This window comes from Polypterus senegalus, chromosome 15 (genome assembly GCF_016835505.1).
Source record: "Polypterus senegalus isolate Bchr_013 chromosome 15, ASM1683550v1, whole genome shotgun sequence".
NCBI classification, from domain to species: domain Eukaryota; kingdom Metazoa; phylum Chordata; class Cladistia; order Polypteriformes; family Polypteridae; genus Polypterus; species Polypterus senegalus.
Window position 1 is genome coordinate 59,315,924 of NC_053168.1, and position 26,362 is coordinate 59,342,285.

Consider the following 26,362-nt stretch of genomic DNA (forward strand, 5'->3'; position numbering starts at 1 on the left):
TTTAACTGAACATAATTTAGTCAATGAATTCTAATATAAATCTTAGAAAGTACAGAAATTATATATATAATTTCAAAACACAAAAAATGTAAACTGAACATAATGTACTCGTTGAATTCTAATATAAATGTTATGTCCAAGATAGTGGGGGAAGTCCCCACTGAGCAAGTCACTTTTCAACCACTTAAACTAAATTATTGTGCACATATGTACTGCTATTATTAATTACCAGTAACGATGCACTGCACGATAACATGCAGTGAATACACTTGACTTGAGCATTCATAGTTTTCCTACTCTTCCTCTTTATGTTTAGCATTCGTTTGATCAGAGGTTGATGCGCTTGCTGCTTCCTGAGCAGCTCTTCTTTTTTTCACCCTAGCAGCCCACTTCTTCTCTTCTTTCGTTGGCATCTTTTTGCTTAAAGCTGATTAAGTCAGTGTTTGTGTTGCAATTACTTAGTACATTTTCTTTAATTTTTCACTTAAGCTGGCACTTAAGTCTTCACTCTGCCTCGAGAATGATTAAAGATATGAAGAGGTAGAGGAAGTGACGGCGAAGGTGGTATGGATGAGAACGCCACACAGCCGCCCTGCTGCCCACTGCTGAGAGTTGATTCTACAATAAAATAAAATAAAAATAAAAAGAGGAATAACCTTGGAGGTGAATCATCCCTCCGAAAGTGGATAGTAGACGTCACGTAGTATATGTGTACCAAATTTCAGGTCAATAGGTAAAATGGTTTGCGAGCTACAGGTGATTTAAAATACTGGACAGACAAACGAACAGCCATGGTAGTGTATTATATATAAAGATTTTGCCTTCTTAGGTGATTTGTTGTTTATTTTTTGTTATAATATAACATGGACTTTATGATAGATTTAATTATGCTGATGACATCTATAATACCAATTTGTAAAGCCACAAACATGAATGAAATATTAGTAGATGAGAGAATGAATAATACTAATTACCCATATACATTATTCTTTATTTTTTGTAAAAGATTTTACAATTTGCTTCAGTAAGTTATTATGTATTATACTAGAGACAAAGATATAATGTACTCCTGAAATTTACAAACACTTCACCTGTGAGGGTCAGAAAATTGTCTTAATGTTTTTTTTTTAGTATTAGAACATTAGAACAATTGTTATGAGAATAGACCATTCAGCCAGACAATATTGTCCTTCCTGTTCATCTAGATTAAATTTCTACTCTCTTTCACATTACTTGGTAATTTATTTTAGTTGTTGCTGGTTCTTTGTGTGAAGAAAAATTTCTAATATTTATATGAAATCTGCCTTAATAATTCTTAATGTTCTTGTTGTAGAACTTCTTTTAATGTGACAGCTGGACTCCACTGTACTAATTCCCTTCATCATTTTAAACACTTTGATTTTGCCACCTGTAAATTTCCATTTGCTTATACTGAAAAGGTTCATCTCCTTTAAAGTCTCCTTACAATTTGAATCTCTTAGTCCCAGAATAAGCCTAGTTGCTCTTCTCTGCACTTTCTCTAGCGCTTCTATGTCTTTTTTGTAATATGAAGACCAAAATTGTGCACAGTGCCCCAGGTGAGGCCTTGTGCATTACATAACTTAAGCATAACCTTTCTCAACTTATACTCCACACATTGTGTCCTAATAACCCATTAGCCTTCTTGATTACGTTTCCAAACTGTCAAGATTTGGATGGTGACGAGTCGACTAAGACTCTTTAGTCCTTCTCATAAGGATTGCTTTCAATTTTAAACCTGTCATTGTGTATTCAAATTTAACTTTTCTACCTTTTAAGTGTAATACTTAGATTTATTTCCATTAAATGTAATCTGTTACACATCTATTCAAGTCTGTATGCTGTCCAAGTTACTCTGTAACAGTTTAACTGACTCTGCATTATGTGCATTTAGACTTAGCATCTGCAAACTTAACCAGTTTATTGATTATATTCTGGTCCAGACTGTTTATCAATTTAAAATGAGCAGCGGCCCCAGCGCTAATTCCTTAAGGACACCACTTTTAACATCACCTAATGCTGAAAAGTTCCCCTTACTATATATAACCCTTTGCTTCCTGTGTTGAGCCAATTTTGTACCCACCTACACGTTGTAACTTGAATTCCCACTTATTTCAGGTTCATCACTAATCTTTCTTGTGGTGCCTTATCAAAAGCCTTCTAAAAATCAAGATCAATTATGTCATATGCACCTCCATTATAATATGCTTTTGTTGTATCCGCATAGAATACAAGTATATTAATGAAACATGACCTTCCATGTTGACTATTTGGTAATAATACCTGTTCTAGACTTATGGAGCTTGATATTAACCTCTTTAATTGCTTACAGTAATTTACCTATGATGCCCAATAAGCTTACTGTCCTAAAGTTATTTGGATAAGCTTAATCACCCTTGTTATACAATGGGACAATATTCGGTAGCTTCCACTATTTAGGAATTTCCCTACTGTGCAGAGATTATTTTTGGTATTTTTGTTGTGAAATATATATACCAATTGTAACTCAAGGATAAATGTTATCTGGTCATGGTGATGTGTTAGATTTCAGCCTGTTTAATTTAAGTAGTAATTCTCTGTCTGCATTTCCAAATCACTATCTACCTCCTTAGTAATCCCTGTTACTGCTGAAAGGTTATCAGCTTCTTCACATGTATAAACTTCAATAAAATGCAAGTTTAAAGCATTTTCTGTTTTCCGTATGGAACTGTTTTTTGATTTTTCTTTTTTATTTATTTAAATAAATGAGTAATGTTTAACATTGAGGAGTTCAACACAATTGAATAGGAGGGATGTTTATAACAGATATACGTTTTTTCTAACCACTGACACATTTTATTAATCTAGTGTTTGAAATTAGTTTTCATATGTCAACAGCTCATGCGTATACTGTAGGTGAGGATGGAGATGTAAATCGACTGGTAAACCATGAATTTTGTCCTTAGACTCAGCTTTACCACCACAGACCCAAGGTAATTGAAATCCTCCACTAACAGCAGGTGTCCATTCCACCTCCTGGAGAGAGCTATCCAGTCTGATCTGTGAGAGAACCATGACTTCAGACTTGGAGGTGCTGATCTGAATTTCCACCGCAAAAAATTGGCATGCAAATCACTTGCGTGTGCCTGAGAGAAGAACTGTCTACAGTTCCACAGCCAGATCAGAATCCATATTACTCCTCCATGTATCTTAGTCTTAGCCATGAGGCAGAGTCTCCCCGCTAGCACTTTGGGATAGAGAAAGGGGGATGAGACAGAAAAAGCAAGGGCTCATACCCAGAAGACCACATACATGTAGCCATTATGTTAAATGTTTATATAGCAATGGTGCATGAATGTATGTATATAATGATGGCACCTTCAATATCTGATACTGTGAAAGTTAAAGGATGACCAAAACAAGTAGTGAGTTGGACCAGATGAACTAAAACTATAACTTATAACTGTCTTTACTCATTTAAATTACAGTATTTTTCAGTCTTATTCATTACAAACAATCTACATAACTGTTCTGATTTCTCTAACATGACAAACATGTTTGAACACTGTCTTAACCATAATCCTTTAAAGGTAAAAATACTCACTTCATATTGTAAAATAATCCATATGAATTGTTTTTGGAATATTGTTTTCTTTTGATTAAATCCATTTTTTTTTAATAATAAGCTTATATTATGGAAAATATAACTATACACACACTTTCTAGGTTTGCACTTTAATAATTATGGAAAAAAAGCTGATTTCCAGTGTTTCATTCGACAAATCTTTCTGTTACAGAGTTGCAAAAAAAACAAATGAAATGTACACCTTCAGTTTTCTAGGAATATACAATCTGAAGGCATCTAGATAGTGTTTGATGTCATACAGTAAATCTAGCATTAGAGCATCTAAGAATTACCAGTGGTATTGACTAATGACTGCATCACCAGTATATCAGAACATATAACTCTATTAATAAAACTGTGAGTTATTACAGCTGCTCTATTGTTGTTTTAAGAGTCTTTTTCAGCAGTGTTCATTTCTCTATTTGATGTGAATAGATTAGCCTTGTACCTGTTTAGCTTTAAAAATGTGTGAAAAGTTGACATGTTCCCTCTATGGTGTATTAACAGTTTATGGCACAGCATGTCAGGCTGGAGCTGAGCCACCAGCACCTCACGGTGCTGAGTGATGGTACAGTGAGAATAATAGATACTGTAAGTCCAGTGCATTTGTGTTTCTTCACTCCTAAGTCAATATTTTAACTAATTTTTATTGTATTTAAATGCTGCACAGAAGCAAGAGATACTTAGTCAGGTAAGTGAATTGTTTTTTAATCTTTTAAAATATAATGTTAAAATAAACATTTCCATCTCCTTACTTCTTAATGTTTATATATTCACTATGATTTAGAACACCCCCATTTTCCACTTTTTCTTGAAATTTAACAGTTCAAGTTATTTGAGTGAACAACCTTAAATGGTTCAAAGGTAAGTGGTAGACTGCAAGAGATAATAACAAAAAAGATTAGAATATCAAAAACTGAACAATAATGAAACTTTCAGAATTATCCCGAAAGTCCATTTTAAGAGAACAAACAATGGATTTACAACTTACAGTTTTTCTGCAGCAACAGAAGTGAATTAAGCCTTGAAAGTTGATGCAAACAATTCCTACAGTTTTCCCAACTTTTACTGATTACTTACAAACCCTCTGTCTGCATTAAAGCAGTGTTGGAAAAAACTGTGCTGCTACACCCTCTAAAACATCATTTGAATAATATTACACCATATATTGCTATCATAATGGTAACAAAAAGGTAATTAACTAAGGAAGACAGATCATTATAACGGTTAAAAGTGTAGGTCTTTCATTTAGAACTGATGGTGTGAAAATAATTGGTTGTGTGGATGTTTGACCTAATTCAATGTCTTTTATGGTGCTCTCAGAACTTATATTTTAGAATCTCATAGAACAAGTAAAACCAAATCAATTTCGTGAGCTTTAGCTAGGATTCAAGTTAAGGTAAGGGTTTACTGATGGTGGGTGGTCAACAGAATTATTGTGGTAGTACAACAATATACTGCATCTACAATGGAAATAAAGGAGTTGAAATCATCAATAGTTATGTACTGTTTTGTTAGTCTAAGTCAGGATTTCATTTGTTTAATTTGTTCTTGTGACCTAACTTTACCCTTTTAGTGTCTTCAAGACCCAGTCCATGATGACCATTAGATCGGTGGAAAGGGTTCCCCTTGGAAAATCTGACCTAATAGGCAACAATGTTGATTGCTTAAATAACACGGGGCAACCCATAGTGAGACATGTTGGAAACCACCTTTTCCCGTTGAATACAACATTGAGTCATAACTCACAGCTCGTTTTAGGTCATTTACCATAGTTTAAGAAACTGTGGTGTAAGTGAATATGAACAATGCATTCAATATTGGTAGCTCCATGGCCAAATGTACAGCTGATTGAGTTAAGTGATGCTAATTAAGAAACATTTAATTACATGGCCCAGGTATTACATAAAGGACTGTGATCCTCTTTTTTAAGTCCAGTAATGAGAAAACGTAGGACTAATGGTCATTTTAGAGAAAGTAGGATGGAATAATAAAGCTTAATTTTTCATTGGAATAAAACTTAATGCATTATTGAATTGGGAACTTTTACATGATGATCAATAAAATTATTTAAGAAAGGAAAATGCTACCATTAAGCTAATATGCTGAATTCTTGTAGAACATAAGGAGTCTGACAACCAGGGGGAGAACATTCAGTCCATTAAGTTCATTTGTTTAGTTAACTAAGCTGTCCCAATGTCTCATCCAGACATTTCATTAAGGTTGTGACGGTTTCTCATTCAACTAAGTATCTTGGTAGTTTGCTCCAAAGTTCCACAACTGATTGAGTAAAGAAGTGCTTTCTGGCTTCAGTCCTAAATTCTCTTTCAATTTAATTTCCATGAGAGTCCTTGAGTATGTGAGTCACTATTAAGTTGAAAGAATTCTGCTGGATCTACTTTATCAATGTCTTTGAGAATTGTGAAGACCTGGATTAGTTCCCCATACAGTCTTGTCTTCTCGAGGTTAAACTGGTATAATTCTCAGACTCTCTCAGAGTAGGACACATCTTTAAGTTTTGGAATACACTTGGATGCTCTCCTCTGCACAACTTCAAGTGCTGATATGTCTTTTTTGCAGTGTGATGATCAGAACTACAAGTTCTTACAGTACAAAATTTTGTTGCATTTTTAATAGCTTCTGTGCATTGCTTAGTCAATGGAAAGTCTGTGTCAAACTAAATCGTAAAATCCTTTTCAACGGTTACTTCCTTTAGGTCAGTGTCTATCATCTTGTATTCATAATCGATGTTTCTTTTGCCCATGTAGCACTTTTCTACATTATACTGCATTTATCAGATGCTCACCCTGGTCCATGTTTCCTTGAATTGTTTTTACTTCCTCCTCAGTATCTACCATTCCTTCAATTTTAGGTTCACTAAATATACTGAAATCTATGCTCTCTCTCTATTATATAAACAAATCTTGGGTCGAGATGTACTTTACTTGGAGACACCTTAACGTCCCGCGAGACAAGGAGGACAGCTGCTGTACAGGCTTTTAAATGTTCGAAGAGCAGCGTGACATGCAGATCACGCAGCACGGCACAAGTACAAGTAGCAGCAAGCCAGCTGATCAAGCATAGAGGAGGTAAAAAAGTGTATTTATTTCCCATTGTATCACCGTTTAAGAGGGGGTTTCGGAGGAGCGACAGCATCTCCTTAGCATGTGTTCAGCCTCCCTCTTCTCAATGTGAGAGGCAGCGACGTGAAGTGGCTGCTGCATAGCGTGGCTTGGGTTTTATGTGGGTGACTGAAGCGATCAGGGTGCAGAGCCCCCTAGTTAATATGAATCAGAAAAAGTAACAGATCCAGGAAAGACCCCCTGAGGGACTCCAATGATGACCCCATTTGAAGATTTCATCTTTTATTTGTAGTTCAGTAGCAAAACATTTTTTTTAAAAAGGTGGCAACTTTAAAAAACAATAACTAAAAGAAGCATTTGTTTTTGTTTTCTTATTTCATTGTGTACAATCATGGTGAGCATTTTGCATGTTTTTACGATGTTTCCATATGTTTTCCTCTTAATTTTGAAAGATGGGCATTTCAAGTTCATTTGTAACTTTAAATGGCCCTACTATCAGTAAGTGTGTATTTGTTAACTGTCCACTCAGCTGGACTAGTATACTGTCCAAGGTTAATTTTTAACTTGAATCCAATACTGCAGAGATAGGCTCCATCTTCCCAGTATGAAGGAGTATACAGTTTAAGAAAATAGATGAATGGATGGATAAGTTATTCTACTGCTGTAATATGCCAGCATGTTAACATATTTTTTTAAGTAAACACATCACCATAATGTACTAATGTTATTCATAAAACAGTACATTTTTAAAGTGAGTTTCTTGCCAGAATGCATATCAGAAATAATTTGTTTTTACAGTGAGTTTTGAACTGGTTTGTGTCATATATTCAACATGTACCAAATGCAAGGACACATTACAGAAGCAGATAAATTAAAGAGTATGTCGTAAGCTACAATGCTATTTTTGGAGCTTAGAGGATAAAGAATTTTGATATAATCATTTCTCTTCCCATGATAAAATATCTAATTAAGTATAAATTAAGTGAGAACTATTTCAAGAATGTGTGGCTTGCAGCTGCTGTAAAGTACCATATTTCTTTGAATTTTAATGCTTTCTTGGTTGTACTGTCTTTTATATGTAGATTTTTAAAAGACTGTTCAGGAGATTTCCTGATGATGTGTAATGATGTTAATCACTGATCCATTTTAAAAGAGGAAAGAGATAAGGGCAGCTCATTATGATGTTCAAAGCCATGTTTCTTGAAGTGCACAAAATCCCCACTACTTATCTTAAAATTGATTAAAATGTGTTTCTTGCAAATCTTTTATTTTAATTTATGGATGACAGATATACATTATAAACTTACTGTGTGACTGACATTCCATCCACTGTTGATTGTTACTTTATACCTATTTTTGTTACTATAAACTCCAACTTCTAGTTTTGAAAAAAGCATAATTAGAAAAGTGATGGCTCCATCTAATACTTTATTAACAAACAACGCTCTAACTAATTAATAGTTTGCTTAAACCTAAAAAATTATTCAGAGGAAAAAATACTCTGTCATACATGTTATTTACCCAGAAAGATTCATGATGACTTTTTTCTAATATTCAAAAGAATACACTTTGAAATTTCATAAAAAATGTCAGTAGTAGTTAGTAAGAGTCACATATCAGTGGAATGCTCTCAATCCCATACAGAGAAGAGTCCCAAAAACAGGTATAAACGTATTATTTAATACAAGAAACTATGTGTACTCAATCTTGAAATAAAAAAGATACATATACCTGCTATTTTTCCTAAATGTATTATTGTCATTATTAGAGGCTTTGAACATCAAGGATTGTTACATGCATACATGTATTAATAACATAGCTTGACATAAATAGAATTGTAATATAATTATTTCTTCAGTTTATCATGTGATTTTTATTTTTTTGTGAGCTCTGAGATTTAGTGCCAGGATGCACCACATCATTGATGCTACGTTTTCTAAGTCTTTTTTTTTTTAAATTTTATTAATTTTATTGCAATCATTCCATACAAATCAATCAATTTTTACAAAAAGTAGGATTAAGAACGAGTCGACCCCCACCCTGAGAGAGAGACCAAGGCCAATGGAGTAAAACTTAAGGCTTGTAAACATACCTAAACTGATGAGTTTGATAAGCCAATAGAGATGGATGGAGAAGAAAAAGAAATGCAGAAATAATTGTTTCCTCTGTGCTTTAAGAGCTTATTCTAAAGTATTACTGATTAGATCCTGCCATGTTTTGAAAAAAATCTGTATAGATCCTCTAACTTAGTATTTGATGCAGGACCAAAACATGTGACCCAGTGAGGCTGGGACTTGATTGCAGCGTTAGAGGTTGGATCTTGCCCTGAAAACATTTTGGAGAGTTTTAGTCGAGACAGATGTGATCGATATATAATTTTGAGTTGAATAATTGTATGCTTTGTGCATATGGAGCTCAAGTGAATTCTCTGGATTGCTATTTTCCACTCCTTTTCTGATATATTGATTGAGATATCTTTTTCCTACTGTCCTCTTGGATCTTTGAAAGGGAATGACTGTAACATAATTTTATATATTACAGAGATTAGTGTTCCAACTATAGAGGGATCACACTCCTCAGCCTCCCTGGAAATTTCTATTCGGGGGTTCTGGAGAGGAGGGTCCGTCGGATAGTCGAACCTCGGATTCAGGAGGAACAGTGTGGTTTTCGTCCTGGTCGCGGAACAGTGGACCAGCTCTTCACCCTTAGCAGAGTCCTGGAGGGTGCATGGGAGTTGCCCGACCAGTCTACATGTGTTTTGTGGACTTGGAAAAGGCATTGACCGTGTCCCTCGGGGAATCCTGTGGGGGGTGCTCCGGGAGTATGGGGTACGGACCCCTGATAAGAGCTGTTCGGTCTCTGTACAACCGGTGTCAGAGCTTGGTCCGCATTCCCGGCAGTAAATTGAGCCCGTTTACAGTGATAGTTGGACTCCGCCAGGGCTGCCCTTTGTCACCGATTCTGTTCATAACTTTTATGGACAGAATTTCTAGACGCAGCCAGGGTGTTGAAGGGGTCCGGTTTGGTGGACTCAGGATTGGGTCACTGCTTTTTGCAGATGATGTTGTCCTGTTTGCTTCATCAGGCCATGATCTTCAGCTCTCTCTGGATCGGTTCGCAGCTGAGTGTGGCGGCTGGGATGAGAATCAGCACCTCCAAATCCGAGCATGGTCCTCAGCCGGAAAAGGGTGGAGTGCCCTCTCAGGGTTGGGGGAGAGATCCTGCCCCAAGTGGAGGAGTTCAAGTATCTCGGGGTCTTGTTCACGAGTGAGGGAAGAATGGAGCGTGAGATCGACAGGCGGATCGGTGCGGCATCCGCAGTGATGCGGGCTCTGCATCGGTCTGTCGTGGTAAAAAGGAGCTGAGCCGTAAGGCAAAGCTCTCAATTTACCAGTCGATCTACGCTCCTACCCTCACCTATGGTCATGAGCTATGGGTAGTGACCGAAAGAACGAGATCGCGAATACAAGCGGCTGAAATGAGTTTCCTCCGCAGGGTGTCTGGGCTTTCCCTTAAAGATAGGGTGAGAAGCTCAGTCATCCGGGAGGGGCTCAGAGTAGAGCCGCTGCTCCTCCGCATCGAGAGGAGTCAGATGAGGTGGCTCGGGCATCTGATCAGGATGCCTCCTGGACGCCTCCCTGGTGAGGTATTCCGGGCACGTCCAACCGGGAGGAGGCCCCAGGGAAGATCCAGGACACGCTGGAGGGACTATGTCTCCCGGCTGGCCTGGGAAGCATGGGATTCTCCCGGAAGAGCTGGAAGAAGTGGCTGGGGAGAGGGAAGTCTGGGCCTCTCTGCTTAAGCTGCTGCCCCCGCGACCCGACCTCGGATAAGCGGAAGAGGATGGATGGATGGATGGATGGATATTGCAGAGATGGTGTCTGAGTCCTTGAGATTGAGCAATATTTTTTCCAGCATGGATGAGGGTGCAAGATGAGGAAAATCAGGCAGGTTCTGTTTAACAAAGTTCCTAATTTGAAGATAGTGAAAGAAATGTGTAGCTGGAATGTTAAATTTGGAATGTAATTGTTCATAGGATGCAAAGACGTTGTCTATATAAAGATCTCTAAGCAACTTAATTCCAATTTTTTTCCAGATATTAAAAACTGCGTATGTTTGCAAAGGTTGAAAGTGGTGGTTCTCTTGCAGAGGTGCCACAGATAAAAGCTTCTCCATCATAAAATGCTTTCCACATTGGTTCCATATTCTGAGTGAGTGAAGCACAATTGGGTTATTAGTATATTGCCAGTAGCTTGTATTTATTGGGGCACAGAGCAGGGAATAAAAAGAAGTACTGCAGGATTTTACTTCTATTGCGGACCAGGCTTGTGTATGTTCATCTGTTTGTGTCCAGGTTTTTATAGCTTGCATGTCTGCTGCCCAGTAATAAAACTGGAAGTTAGGTAGAGCAATGCCACCTTCTGCCTTTTGTCTTTATAGGGTCGCTCTTTGGATACGTATATGTTTCAAGTTCCATATAAATGTGTTTGTTGGATCTAATTGCTTAAAAAATGATTTATTGATGTATATTGGAATGTTTTGAAATAAAAAAGGAGCTTAGGAGGAATATTCATCTTAACAGTGTTAATTCTTCCAGCTAGAGTAAGATTAAGGGTTGACCATCTATGCAAATCTTGCTTAATTTTTTCCATGCAGCATTTTGTTGAAAAAGAGCTTTATGTTTAGTTGTGATGTTTACCCCAAGGTATTTAAACTGTTCTGCAATGATAAAAGGCAGGGTGTCTAATATAATATTATATGCTTGAGAATTCACTGGAAAGAGTACAATTCTGAGACCAGAGATCTTTTGAAATTCTGAGTGCTGTTAAGACTGCAGGCACAGAATTTTGTGGGTCAAGATCTGATATATACAGTACCATATCATCTGCATATAGAGAAACTTTCTGTTCCAGTTCTTCTCTGATAATCCCCTTTATCTGATCAGCATTTCGACAGTGTATTGCCAGTGGTTCAATGGCGATTGCAAACAGCAGTGGTGACAAAGGGCATCCTTGTCTAGTACCTCGTTCTAGTTTAAAGTAGTCTGAACAGATGTTGTTGATACAAATTGAAGCCTCTGAATTGGTATACAGTAGTTTGCTCCATGCACAAATGTTTGGGCCAAACCCAAATTTCTCCAATGTAGTAAAAAGGTATTTCCATTCAATCATGTCAAAATGCTTTTTCTGCATTCAATGATAATAATATTTCTGGGGTGTTTGACTTAGTTGGTGAGTATATTACATTAAACAGGCGTCGAAGATTTGAGAATAAGTTTCGACCCTTGATAAATCCAGTTTGATCTTGTGATATTACCGAGGGGAGAACTTTCTCCATCCTTCTAGCTATAATTTTTGAGAGTATCTTAACGTCATTATTCAAAAGTGAAATTGGTCTGTACAATGCACATTGTAATAAGTCCTTATTTTGTTTAGGAAAAATGGTGATTAATGCTTGGTGAAAAGTTTGAGGAAGAGTTTGATTGTCTCTGGCTTCTGTAAATGTTGCTAATAGGAGGGGAGCTAGCTGAGCAGAGAATTTCTTATAAAATTCTACAGGGTAGGCATCAGGGCCTGCTGCTTTCCCGCCTTGAAATGACTTTATAGCATCTAGTAATTCTGATAACGCCAGGGGTTTATCCAGTTCCTCCGCACTAGGAGTATCTATTTGTGGTATCTGTAATGTATCCAGAAATGCATTAGATTGTGTGTTGTATTCTTTAAACTCAGTAGAATATAAGGATTTATAGTAGTCTCTAAATGTGTGCTTTATATTTTTGTGGTCGATGATTTTGTCTCCATTTGTGTTGGTGATTGCTGGGATTGCGTTGCAGACTTCTTGCTTGTGAATTTGTTGAGCTAAAAGCTTATTAGCTTTTTCTCTGTGTTCATAGTAATGATGTCTGGATTTATAAATTAGTTGTTCAGTTTCTTTAGTTGTCAAGAGGTTTAGTTCTGAATGCAGAGCATGCCTTTTCCTATGTAGAGCCTCGCTTGGAAGCCTGGCATCTATTCTAGTAATTTCACTTTTAAGCTCAGCTACTTTCTTGGTTTCTAATTTATTTCTGTGGGAAAGATACGAGATAATCTGTCCTCTTAAGAAGGCCTTAACAGTTTCCCAGAGTATTCCTGCAGAAATCTCTGAGGATGTATTTGTCCAGTCCTTTTGCAGCGGAACTGATCCTTGGTTAGTAAGTGGGTCTCCTATAAAAATACTGTTTTAGCTTTTAAACATGTTAGGTGAGAAAGTACTTTCTTTCTTTTTAATTCGTGATTCAGGCCTTTAACATTCCAGCTCACAAAGTTAAGAGTCCCATCATGGAGACATTGATTCTGAATTTTTATGTCATTTTATAGTCTTAACTGGAAATGAGACAGCTTTAACCTTAATTTCCTATTTCCCCAAAAGTTATTGCCATGCAGCTTATTGTTATGTTGGTAGTTATAATTATAGCGATTAAAAGGATAGATTAGATAGATTAGATATAGATATAGCCTGCTCTCTTTCTCTCCCCTTAACCCTCCTGTGGTGTTATGGGTCCACAGCTCGTGGAGAAAAGGCCATTGATTTTAAATAAATCATCGCACCGAGGCGGCCGTGAGGGGCGTTGTAGCGAGCAGCGGGGCGTGCGTCGATGTGGGCGTTTCTCACCGTGTGCACAGGTGAGGAACTGCCCACATTCGTGATTGCTCCGTGGCTAATGCTGCAGCTGTGATGGCCCCTCACGTTTTTAAAAGAAGCGCGAGTCGGTTTTAGGAAGAAGAAAGCGTTAGGGAAGAGAGAATCGATCGGAGAGAAAGGAAAGGAGAGGGCCGGAGGTTACAGGGAGCGTGGAAGCAAGCGGTGCAGGAGAGAGCGGACACGCGGAGCGTGTGGTGAGCGCTGATCGGCGCTTCGTGGGCAGCTGCGTAGAAGCTGGGTGTTAGGCCGACACCCGTGTTTGTGTTGATGTCGCTCCGCTGGCGAGCAGGTAGCGGAGTGACCAAGGTGGCGACGAGCCGCAGAAGGCCGCAGAAAGGCAGCGAAGTCGGGAGGCTTGGAGTGGCAGTCCTTGGTGTGGCGTCCTGGAGACCAAGGAGTCCAAGTCTCGAGGCTGGGATGAGAGCCAAACCGGAAGCCAGGGATCGGGAGGTCTCCAGTCTTGCGTGTGTTTGAGGAGGGCAGCTGTGAGAGCGTCTTGCCTGCTGCTTGGCCCATACGGGATAAGCAGGTGAGACGCATACAGAAAAGCACCGGATTTGTTTTTGTTTTAAAGACTGCTTCCAGGAGAAGATTTTAACCTTCGTTTTTAAAGGATTGTTGTGTTTATTTATTGGTTTTACCCCACGTTCTTTTTATGGATTATTTATTTAATGAACATGGAAGAACTGCACTATTTATGAACTTTTGTTTTGTTGATTTTTAATAAAAGCACTTTTGTACTTTCAACCATCCCCTTGCTCAGATGCTCAATTTGCCTCCATTGACTGGCTCACTCGGTTTCATTATCGGCGGTGTTGGGTTCAAGGGTTCCCAAACAGCCATGGGAGTGTGGAGCCAGAACCCACATCGTCACACCTCCACCCTCCCATTTTTACTCCCCACGTGAGGCTGGACCCCACTTCACGCAGTCCCTGTCCTCTGACATGCCCAGAGACAGAGTGCGTCCAAAACAAAACAAGCCCCCATGCAGCGACATTTTAGGATTAAAAAATAGAGATATCTATTGCCAATATAGTCTAAATACTATATGCCTAAAATATAATCATTAACAAACTATGAACCTAAAATATATATAATCTTCAGCAATCTTAATGTATTAAGATAATAAACCCGGGAAATGGTGTTAGAAAGTGGTCTAGAATAAGCATAGTAAGTTTTAATGCAATAATAACAATAACAATAAACCAAGGGTATGATGTTAACAGTCTCCTTTAGGGTAGAGAAAAAATAAATAAATAAGATGGAAAAAAAATAAGATGAATAAAAAATGAAGCACAAACACCTATAACTTTAATTAAAACATAAACAGATACCGTCCGAGTAATAAAGAGGACATATAATTATAAAAAACCTATATCTTAACAAATAGATCAAGCAGTAGGTTATTTATCCTTGCCACATCATGACAGGCTACGACTCACTATTGTGTTTTAGAATAGTGTCGGGATCAGCTTTGTTAATTCCTTTTCTGCTTCTTCTTTGCTGGAGAAGACATAGAATTGACTTTGAAATTCCACTTTCAGTTTGGCAGGATACAAGAGGCTGTATTTGATATTGGCTTGCCGTAACCGCTGTTTGATGTTATAGAAGGCTGCATGTTTAGTAGCTGTTGCTGGAGGAAATCAGGAAGATCACGAATGTGGTTATCTATACTAATAAAAGGCAAAACCCTCACTCACTGACTCATCACTAATTCTCCAACTTCCGTGTAGGTAGAAGGCTGAAATTTGGCAGGCTTATTCCTTACAGCTTACTTACAAAAGTTGGGCAGGTTTCATTTCGAAATTCTACGCATAAGGGTCATAACTGGAAGCTATTTTTCCCCATATAATGTAATGGAGTCTTGAGTTGGAGATGGCGTGGGGGGAGTTTAGTGTGACATCATCACGCCTCCTACGTAAGTACGTAGAGAACAAGGAAGAACTCCAAACAGCGATGAGCACAAAGCGCCATTTCACAATTGAGAAGGCAGAAAAACATTATGAAGCAAATGATGCATACAAGCATATTCATAAGTACAGCTACTGCGGAAACAAAGCAGGCGTGAACCGTAAGTTTATATTAAATTAAGTTCATAGACAGGCTGCCACTAGCGTTTGTAATTTAGTGCCTGCCCATATAAGGCCGTCCATCAGCGGCAATCCAATACAAACACTGCGGTAAATGTTCACGGGTGAAGGACTGTGCTTATGCAGAGGAAGATGAGATGGTCAGGGTGGTGTTTGGCACAAACTCATTGAAACTGCGAGAGAAACTTTTAAGTGCGGGTCTTAGCTGACATTACGAGATGGCACCAGTACAGCTGGGAACCTTCGATGCAAGAACACCAAGCGGCTCCGTGAACTGGCGCAATGCACAGACAAAAGCAACAGTTCCAAAGAGTGCTGAACAAAACCGAATTACACAATTGAGAAGGCAGCAAAAAATATGAGGCGTCTTATACATACAATCATATTCATAAGTGCAGCTACTGCGGAAACAAAGCACCGGTGGAAAAAGTGAATGTCCTGCTAAAGGAAGACAGTGTAAAAAAAACCCGTGCATGCAGTTTGTCACATCACAGATAAAAGGAAGGCGAGCTGTTTATTGATGCAGTAAGGAACTAATCGATGAATGAAACCTCTTATCTTTACAGCGATTGACAAACACGGAATGTAACTTGAACACATCCTACAAATACGAGCCTGATTGAAAGAAATAATGATAATCAAATCCTTGATGACAGCAACATTCAATAACACTCACAAAACAATTACTGTATATTGACAATCATGTTACGTTATTTTTAAAATGTTCCCTTTTCTTTTCATAACTTCTACTTCTCCACTGCGATACGGGTATATATATAAATGTATATATATACCCGATCTACAATACATACTTTAGCATAGACAAGCCACGCTGTGGCTAATTTAGAGTCTTAAGCCTCTAACGCCGACATTGAGGTTGATTCGAGAGGGATGTACTGACTATGTCAGCGCTACCGATTCATTTTACCTTAGCATCTCCTTGGTTTGGGGCGTATGAAAAAATATTAGGTTAGCAGAATCATGTTACGTTATTTTTAAAATTTTCCCTTTCTTAGCACAAGCACAGCTGAGAAGCTTGATGCATGTACTCCATAGCAGCGTTAAAAATAGCATTTAATCACACTTTCAATTCCAAACAAGCGGGAACTTTTGTCAATGCATGATTTCCTGGTACATCCATTACACTGATGCACACATCACAGCTACAAAAATGTTAGAGTCGGAATAAAGCGCGTTCCTCGACTGATCATTTCGACTACCAGCGAAGCCTTGATAAAAGCATGGTTTTGTGCACACTGAAAAGCAAGCAAAATTAGATGCATTACAAGAAGCGGACTTTGTGGCTCTTACTGGGGATCATTGGACTTCCGTGACCGTTAGTAATTCTAAATACATCTAATTACAAAATGTTCAATGATCACACTGTTTTAGCCTAATGTACAAAATAATTTTGGCTAATGTTACTCAGAGTTTAAAGAGTAAGCTGGTCAAATTACCTTTTATGTTTCTGACTTATTTTTTAAGAAGAAAAACTGCACTTTATGTTGAAATTTTGGTTATTATTATTTAAAGACAATACTATTCTGAAAATGTACTTAAAGTACTTAAACTACCACTTTATTTTTAAGTCTGCCCAATTTTAACCAGGGATGATATTTTTGTTTCTGTTTTGAATTCAAATGCAGTTTAAAGCTTTTTTCAGAAATTAAAACAGCTTCAGTTTACAATATTCATGTCCATGTCTATTATTTGATTCTGTAAGCCCACTAAAACCGTTTTAAATTAAAAAAAACATTTGCGATTTGGGGCAAATTCGTGTCGATTACATACGATTAATCAAGATTAATTCTTACACAGCCTCTAATTAATTGGATTAATTTTTTAATCGAGTCCCACCTAATATATATATATATATATATATATATATATATATATGTAGATATATATATAGATTTGTATATATATGTGTATATACAGTATATATGTAGATATGTATATGTTATATATACTGTATATATATATGTGTATAGATGTGTATATATATATATATATATATATGTTTATATGTATATATATGTTTATATATGTGTCTGTGTGTATATATATATATATATATATATATATACACTCATGACAATGACAAAACAATTACATTGTCAATCATGTTACGTTATTATTAAAATGTTTCCTTTTCTTTTTACTTCTCCGCTGCCAATATATATATATATTTATGCTATATATATATATATATAATAGATAGATATGACAACAACTCATATCAATGACAAAACAATTACATTAACAATCATCTTACGTTATTTTTAAAATGTTTGCTTTTCTTTTCATAACTTCTTTAACACACTACTTCTCCGCTGGCCTTGGTATTCTGCTAGTTTTCATATATAATCTCTTGCTTGTGCCATCACCTCTATCTTAAATAATAATCTCTTGAAGCGAATAATAAAAGATCTAGGTCTAATGGTATTTGATCCACATACGCGATAAGCCGCTGCTATCTCAGATTCTGCTTTAAAGTCCTCTCCAATTATTTTAGAAAATAGTTCAGCTGCAAATTTCACTAGGTTTAGACTTTCCCGATTCTTAGGTAGACCTTTGATTCTAATATTATTCCTTCTGCTTCCATCTTCCAAAGCAGCAAATCTGCCTCCAAGTTTTTTGCATTCGGAGTTGGCAGTTATTGCTTTTTCTTCAGCACTGGCAGCTAGATTTTCGGCTGTTTCAATCCGAGTCGTGAATGTCTCCTTGACATCCTCCAGTTGATCAGCAAGTGTGCTCAGTTTAAACAAGGTTTCCTGAATGTGCTCATCAAATTTACCAGCATATCTTTAAAGACTACCTCAAAGCGAACACATGCGTTTCTCCAAGTCTTTATTATCCTGCTGTCGCTCTTGTCGCAACCCCTGTCGCAGCTTCTCATTTGCTTTTTCCCTTGCCTTGTCATTTGCCTTCTCGCTTTTCTTTATATCTTTCTTTATCTCTTGCATCACCTTCAGTTTAGACAGATCAATTCTGCTTTTGGGCACCATAGGTGAAGTGGTGGGCTCTATTGCAGCCGGTGCTCCCGGCTTGAGTGGAGTAGTTGAAAGCATGGACAGCAAGGCCTTTTCCAGTTTCAGATGATCTTCTCCAATCAGCGAGCTACTGTGACCTGTGTCACTCACACTCGTACATTCGCTTCCCATTTCGTTCTCAGCCAGAGACAATGTAGCGGACCGTGGTCCCAAAGAGTCTGGACTTTCGCCCATCTGATCCAGGTCAGTCTCTGAAAGGCCGTACCTTGAGCTTGAACTTGGGCTTGCCAGTCTGAGCTTGGATGTAGCTTTAGTTTTCGTTTCTTTCATTTCTTTCTGAACCCCTTCCTTGTTGGCCATGTTTATATATGCTTGCATATACTATAGTAGAACCCTCAGGCTGGATAAATACAGGATATCTCAGGATAATAAGAAGATAATATGAAAAATAACACCGCTGCTAGCGGAGCTCCGCTTCAGACGTCCATCTCTCGCAACGGACGACCAATTTTCTAAATCTGTGCTGCATTCAGTGAAGCATCCAAAATTACGGATTCAAACCTCAGACAACCTTGTTGTGTGTGCTTTCACTAATAAACCTCTTTTGGTAGTGACTTCTTGCATTTCTACTTTCAACTTCATCAATGGTTTCGCTTTCAGGTTTTATGAACCTATACACATCTCCCAGTCTGATTATCTCTGCTGTGTGGATTGCCACATTCCACCTCAGTGGAGGAACAGTATCATTTCTTTTCTCATTTAAATGTTATTGTAACGGGTGGCATCTACGAGATGGGGTACAGAAATTTCTGTCAATGTATAAAGGAGGAGATATATGCTCTTTTAAAATTGCATCTCTAGTGAAAGTAATAAGGAGCAGAAAGAACAATCTACTTAACACTACATGTGCCGCAGTCAATGCCAGTTGTGGTTGCTACTGTTCGTCCTTGATCTTTTCTAAACTTCTGCACCACAAATGCCTATGTCCTATTCAGAAAACATTACATGATAGTTTTCTTTGTTTTTTACAAAAAAAAAAAAAACCTGTTACCTCCAGAATCAATGCCATTGAAAACTGGTATCCAGGTGTGAATTGTCCTTCTTCTCTGGCATTCACTTAACCATATTTGCATATTCTTTTTACTGTAACTAATCCTCTGACATTACTGAACATTGTTCCCCAGATGTTAATTGCTGTCTCTCTTCAGCATACATCTAGAAAAAGGTCACACTTGTATAATCACTCACATAGTTTCACTATGTGTGACTGTCATGAACTGGAGCCTCCAGGAAAGCAAAAAGCGTGTGAGGCCTCATAAATACCCTATAAAGATTTCACTGGCTAGGCCAGGCCTCCACTGCTTGCATGGAATCAACTTTATCCTGTTGGGCCAGTCCCAACTTAAAATAGCCTGCTTTAGACTGTGCAGGTCTAAAAGCAATGTGATCCCCAAAATATCCTTTTATGTCTTGAATATCCCAAAATCCCCACAAAAGGAGGGTCTTCATAAACCTCAGTTTGTACAGAGATGGGCCAACGAAAGTATTTTTATAAAAAGATGACCTGTTTGTGAAATTCCCACCAAAATACAGCATGAAAGTTCTGCAGAACAAACAGATGCATAAATGAGTTGTCATAAAGGCAATCCACATCAAGTCTTAACAAACACAATCCAGTAAACAGAAACCTTAGTAAAATAATCAAAAATCTAAAAAATCCAACCATAAATTACACAATAGACTTAACAATAACAATGATTCCCACTGTCTCCATCTCTTTTGTAGGTCTGGGAGTAGTTCCAGAAGAGAGATTGACAGATGATCCCACCTCTTGAGGGTTCCACCTACAAAGAACATGAAACACACATTTAAAAGGGTGGGACATTGATAGATAACTACATACTAAAGCAATAAATATTACATAAAGACATGAAAAATAATATCTCAAAATAAAAAAACAAATTTAAACTTAATTTCCATACTTTAGAGTTATGAAGCTGTAGGAGGGGCAGGCACCACCATTAAGGTGAATTAGGCATTTGCTTAGGGTGGAGATCATTTGGGGAGGGGGGACCCAGCCACACGGGTTAGCGACAGAACACTTGGTTGCTGCACTAATAAGCTCAGCCTAAGGAGCAAAATATCCTAACACTGACACTGGCTGTAGGTTACAGTATATAGTCCTTATTACTCATGGTTTCTCAAGCCTCTAGTTTAGTCTGTAAAGCATTTTTTAGTTATATCAACTCCTCTAAACCAGTGGTCCATATATGGACACCATCATCTCCCAAAGCAAATCACTGATGTTTTAGACTAGGAAACACTCTATTGATAGAAATCTTACATTTTATACATGTTAAAATAGTTTTCAGTTTCAGCAGCTATCTTTATGTAGATGCAAACATAACGCTTTGCTTCTGTGGTTAATGTGTTCATTATGGCAGTGCTTATTTCCACTTCGTGTGTCAAGGTAATGGATATTACCTCTACAGTATGTGCTGTTCTTGTACAGTCATAGACAGGATTTGTCCCAACATGGGCCAGCTGTATCATTTTTCACCTGCTATAATGGTAGGTATGTGTCAGGCGTCATTAGTCCAACGCAATTGTGGAAGGGAATGAGAGACATCAGGCTTCACACATCATATGGTTCATGTCTACATTTTGTCATTTATTACTAAAACATGAAAAACGTTTCTGTTTTAACAATGTGTTTACATAGATTGTTGTAGACACGGAACATACATGAAATAAATGTGTTCCAAATAACAATCTATTATCTCCCATTTAAAACTCCAGTAATTCACTCCAAGATAATCAGGGCATGAGCTGGGAGAACTTTTTGCCCTTTCTGCGGCAGTGGGGGGGATGGGATAGTAGACGGCTTTCTGCTTGTGTTGATTGGCACATTTACAAAACAAAAGATGCTGACAGACAGGAGCGAAGGGATTTAAGGTGGGCCAGATTTACAAGTTTTTTCGTAGGATTTGTTAATTCTAGTGTTAAAAGGTCACTATTACAACCTAAAGTTTCCTGGTATGACACTACTGTTTTGAAGAGGTAAATACTTTGTCTAAATTAAACATAAAGATTAAAATGATACAAATATTTAAAAAGAAACAGAGGTGAGACGTTTTAATGTGAAATATGTACTAAAAAGACAATAAGCGGCATTCGGGCATTAAATGAGAATAAGATGTTAGCAATTAACTTCACTTTCTTGTTGTTGATGCCATTGATATGCATTTATCTAAACATATAAAAACAGTTGTTATTCGCTCACATTGACTGATCTATGTTACAATATGAAGCAGTGTTCTCAAACCAGCTAGCAATCATAATGATTATTGTAATTTCATAATAAGTCATTTGGTTTGCTACTCCAATTCCATAAGAATAGATTTAGAGCCTAAATTATCTTGTAAATTTCAACCAAAATTAACAAACCCATTCTGAAGCTGCCTGGATGTTGTGTGCATTAACTGGTTCAAAATTTCTGCTGTTGACAGAGTTATTGATTTCTGCAGCTCTTCATTCATTCAGTTTCTCAGTATAGAATTTTCCAGCCTGCTGTTGTAAACCCAACTGATGTGCTAAATTAGCTCCACTTACATGAAGTGTTAAATTTTGAATGAAATTGTTTTGAAAAAAACATTCTTGGGAAGTGCTTTCAATAAGAATTTTATACAACATTCTCAAACTGCTATCTTCACTCAAATAAATAAAAAAGATTGTATTTCTTTCTTTAAAAAGGTAATTCTGTTTTGAGTTTCTTTCTTCCTTTATGTTTGGGAAACATTGGAAAGATTAGGCCCAGTAGATATGAACAATGCATGATTACAATACTATTGTGCACAAAGCACATGGCTGTTTTTTCTTACTTGTGGGATTGATGCAAAGTTTGCACAAGACCTTTCCTGATGCTCCTCAAACTTGGCCATGTGTATCTTTTGCAGCACTTGGCATTTACTCTCCCAAACTTCCACTGACTGCACAATGGATGTGCTCACTTACGACTCCAAGATGAAATTATAAGTGATAACCAACACTCAGGCAGGTGTTGCTTGTGCAGTCCAACTAGATTCAGAACTTACAATATGTCTTGGCTGGCTGGGGTACTTATACTAAGCGTATGTCAACCAAAGTGATGTCAGTATTTGTCCATTGAAAAGAAGTGACTTCATTTGTGTGTGTGAGTGTTTTGCTACACTTCTGTTGGCAAAAAACATAATTAAAATTACTACACAGGTTTATTTCTTATTCAGATCATTGTCTTTGTGAGGTTTCCACTTAATAGAATGGATTCAAATGAGTGAATGTGGGTATTTATTAATTTTCGTTTTCCTATTTATCATCTGCTTAATCTGTATAAAGCTGATAACAGAATTTAATATATGAACACAGACTTATTTAGCCAGTCAGGTAAGTAGGACTCTAGCAGTTTTTCAGTTGTTTATCAGAGATATCTTTCAGAATTTATTGGGCAAGATGAAGAAGGGGCCTAAGTTGCCTTGAAAGCTTGCATATTGTAATCTTTTTAGTTAGCCAATGAAAGGTGTCTTTTTGCTTGACTTTTTACTACATTCATAATGGCTAACATGGTACAACACCCTAGTACTACATCATGATGAATGTAATTTAAAGGCTGTTTCCAAAATGTTTGAGCTTGGTAATGCATATTTTGAACCAGAAAGTATAATTCCCACTGATAGGTTCATTATGACAGTTCTTGTTGATTGTCTTCCAAAGGTTCTTTAGTTTGCTTGGGCTTCATCTCCTTCTTCTCCTGGATAATTTATGTATTAGTTAGCCTAGAGTTCAGAAGCACTTGCTGAAGGCTGAAGCCTCTGCTTAGTATTATGCAGACAAGAAGAGAAAATACAAATCTACATACAAAGTTAGGCAGAAGGTCTTGCTTCATAGTCAAGACATCCACCAGAGAATGCTGTGCCATAAACTTGTTTTGCAGTACAGAGGATATTAAACTATTGTTAAACAGATTGGAGCAGTCCTTATTGTCTGACTTTAACATATTATTTTAAAATTCATTTGTCATTTCATGTTTTTCACTTCGGACCTATTTATTCATATAGTTTTCCTGCAGTTTCGAGGTTACCTCCAGTAGTTGTGGTTGAGAAACATCATTACTGAAGTTTAAAGAACCTTCCCAGAAAAAGGGGTTCTAAGAGTGGATTATCTTGTCTTTCATCGGGATTTGCTGAGGAATATCAAATTCCAGTACTGCTATGTGATTTTCATACTCTACATTTCTTGCTTTGTTTACAAACAAATTATTAACAATCTGGAAGGTTGTGTCTAAGTTGTCACTTTTGTCACTATTCAAATTTATTCATTAAATCTTTTATGTACCTTTCCATTTAATAAAAATTGAATCAAACAAAAAAGGCTTCATTTCTGCAAAAAGTTAAAAACATTGGTAACATTTACAAACATGAATACAGATCAGTTTCAAATAATTATTTGATAGCATCTTGTGCCAATTTAAATATTTTCCGAGACATACAGGCTGTGCCACTGTAGAACACACACACATCATATTCTTTAAAGATTGATTACTTTCAGTGATGCTTTTTGTAAAAACGCCATACAGTACTGGAAAGAAAGTAATTCAAGGAGTAGTTTACTGTAGGTGAGACTTTAAAGTGACTGGGTTCCATGATTTACTGATGACGTGTTGCACGTAAAGGGAGGCTGTCATCAACTAAGATGATTCCCAGTTATCAGGTCTTATCAGGTCGTCCACATCAGCTCCAATAATTTTAATTGCCTGTCTGGTAACCTGCCGGAGTTTTTTTTAAATTTCATTTTCATGGTGATAAACCATTCAATGACGCTGAAAGTTATGGGAAAATAGATTACGGTTATAAAAGGCCATCATGATGTTCTTATGCACCTTTTTTCTTGCACAGAAATTTTTATAGTGTCATCCTAATTTAGATTATTACTGATGTACGTTCCTGGGCGTTAACATTCAGTCATTATTTACACTTCATTTCTTTTTTCAGAGCAATTACAGATTAATGTACGGATTTCTGTGTCCTAAACTCAAGTGCACTTTCTTTGGTCTTTTTAACTTTCAGAGAAGGATGGTTGTCCTCGTATAACCTAAATAATTAGTCCATTTAATTTACATATTGGCTTTCAACATTTCATACAGTATATGTGTCCTGTAACCACAGTGTCATCTGCATACCTGAAACGGGAGCAATGTTCTTTAATGTGTATCAGGGATCTGCTAAATAGTGAAGGAGACAGATTACGAGATTTAAGATTCCCTGTTGTAAATAAATACTTTTGCAAAGAATAACATGTATCCTAAATATCTGTGAATGATTTAAAAGAAAATCCTGAATTTACAGTACAATGTATAGATTAACATTCATAGTGTTCAATTTGTCAATCAAAATGTGACAATAAACAGTATTAAAAATCAAGAAAACAATTTATAAATAGTACTTTGACATTGGTACCAGGTCACATAAGGAAGGAAAAAACTTGTTGTTATGTGAGGTAACAAGCAGTTTGTCTTCCACCCTTCTGTTTGCACAGGAAATAAATGTTGCTGTTTGGCTTAGTCTGTGCTATTAAAATGCCTTTAACCAAATGTTCAAAGCTTATAATTGGAACTAAGGTAAGTGCTACGTGCCTACAGTCTTTTCAGTCTGCTTGGCTTGAAAACCTTGGGACTGACTGTTTTAAGAGCTTAGGGACAATACCACAATTCTGCAACCATTTAAAGAGCAAAAAGTGATGTTGAGTGTATGTGACCACACAAACCCTCCAGTACTCAATATTGCATGATAAGAAGAGGTTCTGGAATATTATGGAAATTAGATGTGCATCTGGTTAGGACAGAATTCAAATTAAATTGCAGAAAACATTTTTCAATTTATCTGCTGTTCTAATGTATTTTTTTTAATCCCATGGAATATATTGTTAGTACCTGCACTATTTCATATAACACATGCATCTGTTCTTTTTGTAATTTACTTCTGGTTTAAATGTTTTGAAAATTTGTAAATGAATATTGCGTTAGAAAGATTTAAATTTGTATTGTTCATGAAAAATTAATGCATCTTAACTTTTAAAAAAACCAGAGTAAAATCTTTTTGCTATTTTGCCAAATAGGAGTCCAAGGATCTGAAAATATATATGATTACATCTGGTTATTTAATAACTGAATTGCATAAATTAAATTATATATTCATTCTTATTATACAACTAGCTGTCCCCTGCATCTCTGCCCGCATAGTAGTGAAACAGGACAGTGAGCAGGGCCCTGCCTGGCTCCCCACACCTGAAGTCACTCTTCCCTCTCCCCTCAGCCCGCAGCCTCTGTCTTGGATTAGCACGAATCACTCCTGCAAGCGAGCTATGATTCTTAGTGCGATGAGAGAAGTCACAAAATCAACTGGAATGTTCAAGCAAATTATAGACAACCCGATTCTAATCCATTAAATAGTTTTCTCTTTCACTAGCTAAGCGGATGTAAGCTATGCCCCGAAGGTGGTGCGTGAGTGAGGAGGGCCCTGCCCCCTCCCATCGGCCCTCTGCGTGTTTCTTGGGTTCATGTAAATAAATCGGTGCTGCAAGCGAACTATAATACATAGCACAATGAGAGAAGTCGCAAAATCAACCAGAATGTTCAAGCAAATTATGGAAAAAAACCTGATCTAAATCCATTAAGTAGTTCTCTTGTGAAAAGTGGACAGACAGACATCTATACTAATAAAAGGCAAAGCCCTGACTGACTGACTGACTGACTGACTGACTGACTGACTGACTCACTCACTCACTCACTCACTCACTCACTCACTCATCACTAATTCTCCAACTTCCCATATAGGTAGAAGGCTGAAATTTGGCAGGCTT

The 26,362-nt window shown here is 37.2% G+C and overlaps 1 protein-coding gene across 1 annotated transcript in view; it reads left to right on the forward strand.

Annotated features, from left to right (window-relative positions):
• dgkb (diacylglycerol kinase, beta) overlaps positions 1 to 26,362 on the forward strand; it is a 738,105-nt gene that overhangs the window by 116,256 nt on the left and 595,487 nt on the right. The window contains exon 4 of the mRNA XM_039736618.1: positions 4,293 to 4,313. Coding sequence (XP_039592552.1) covers positions 4,293 to 4,313 — 21 coding nt within the window. The remainder of the gene's footprint in view (positions 1 to 4,292; positions 4,314 to 26,362) is intronic.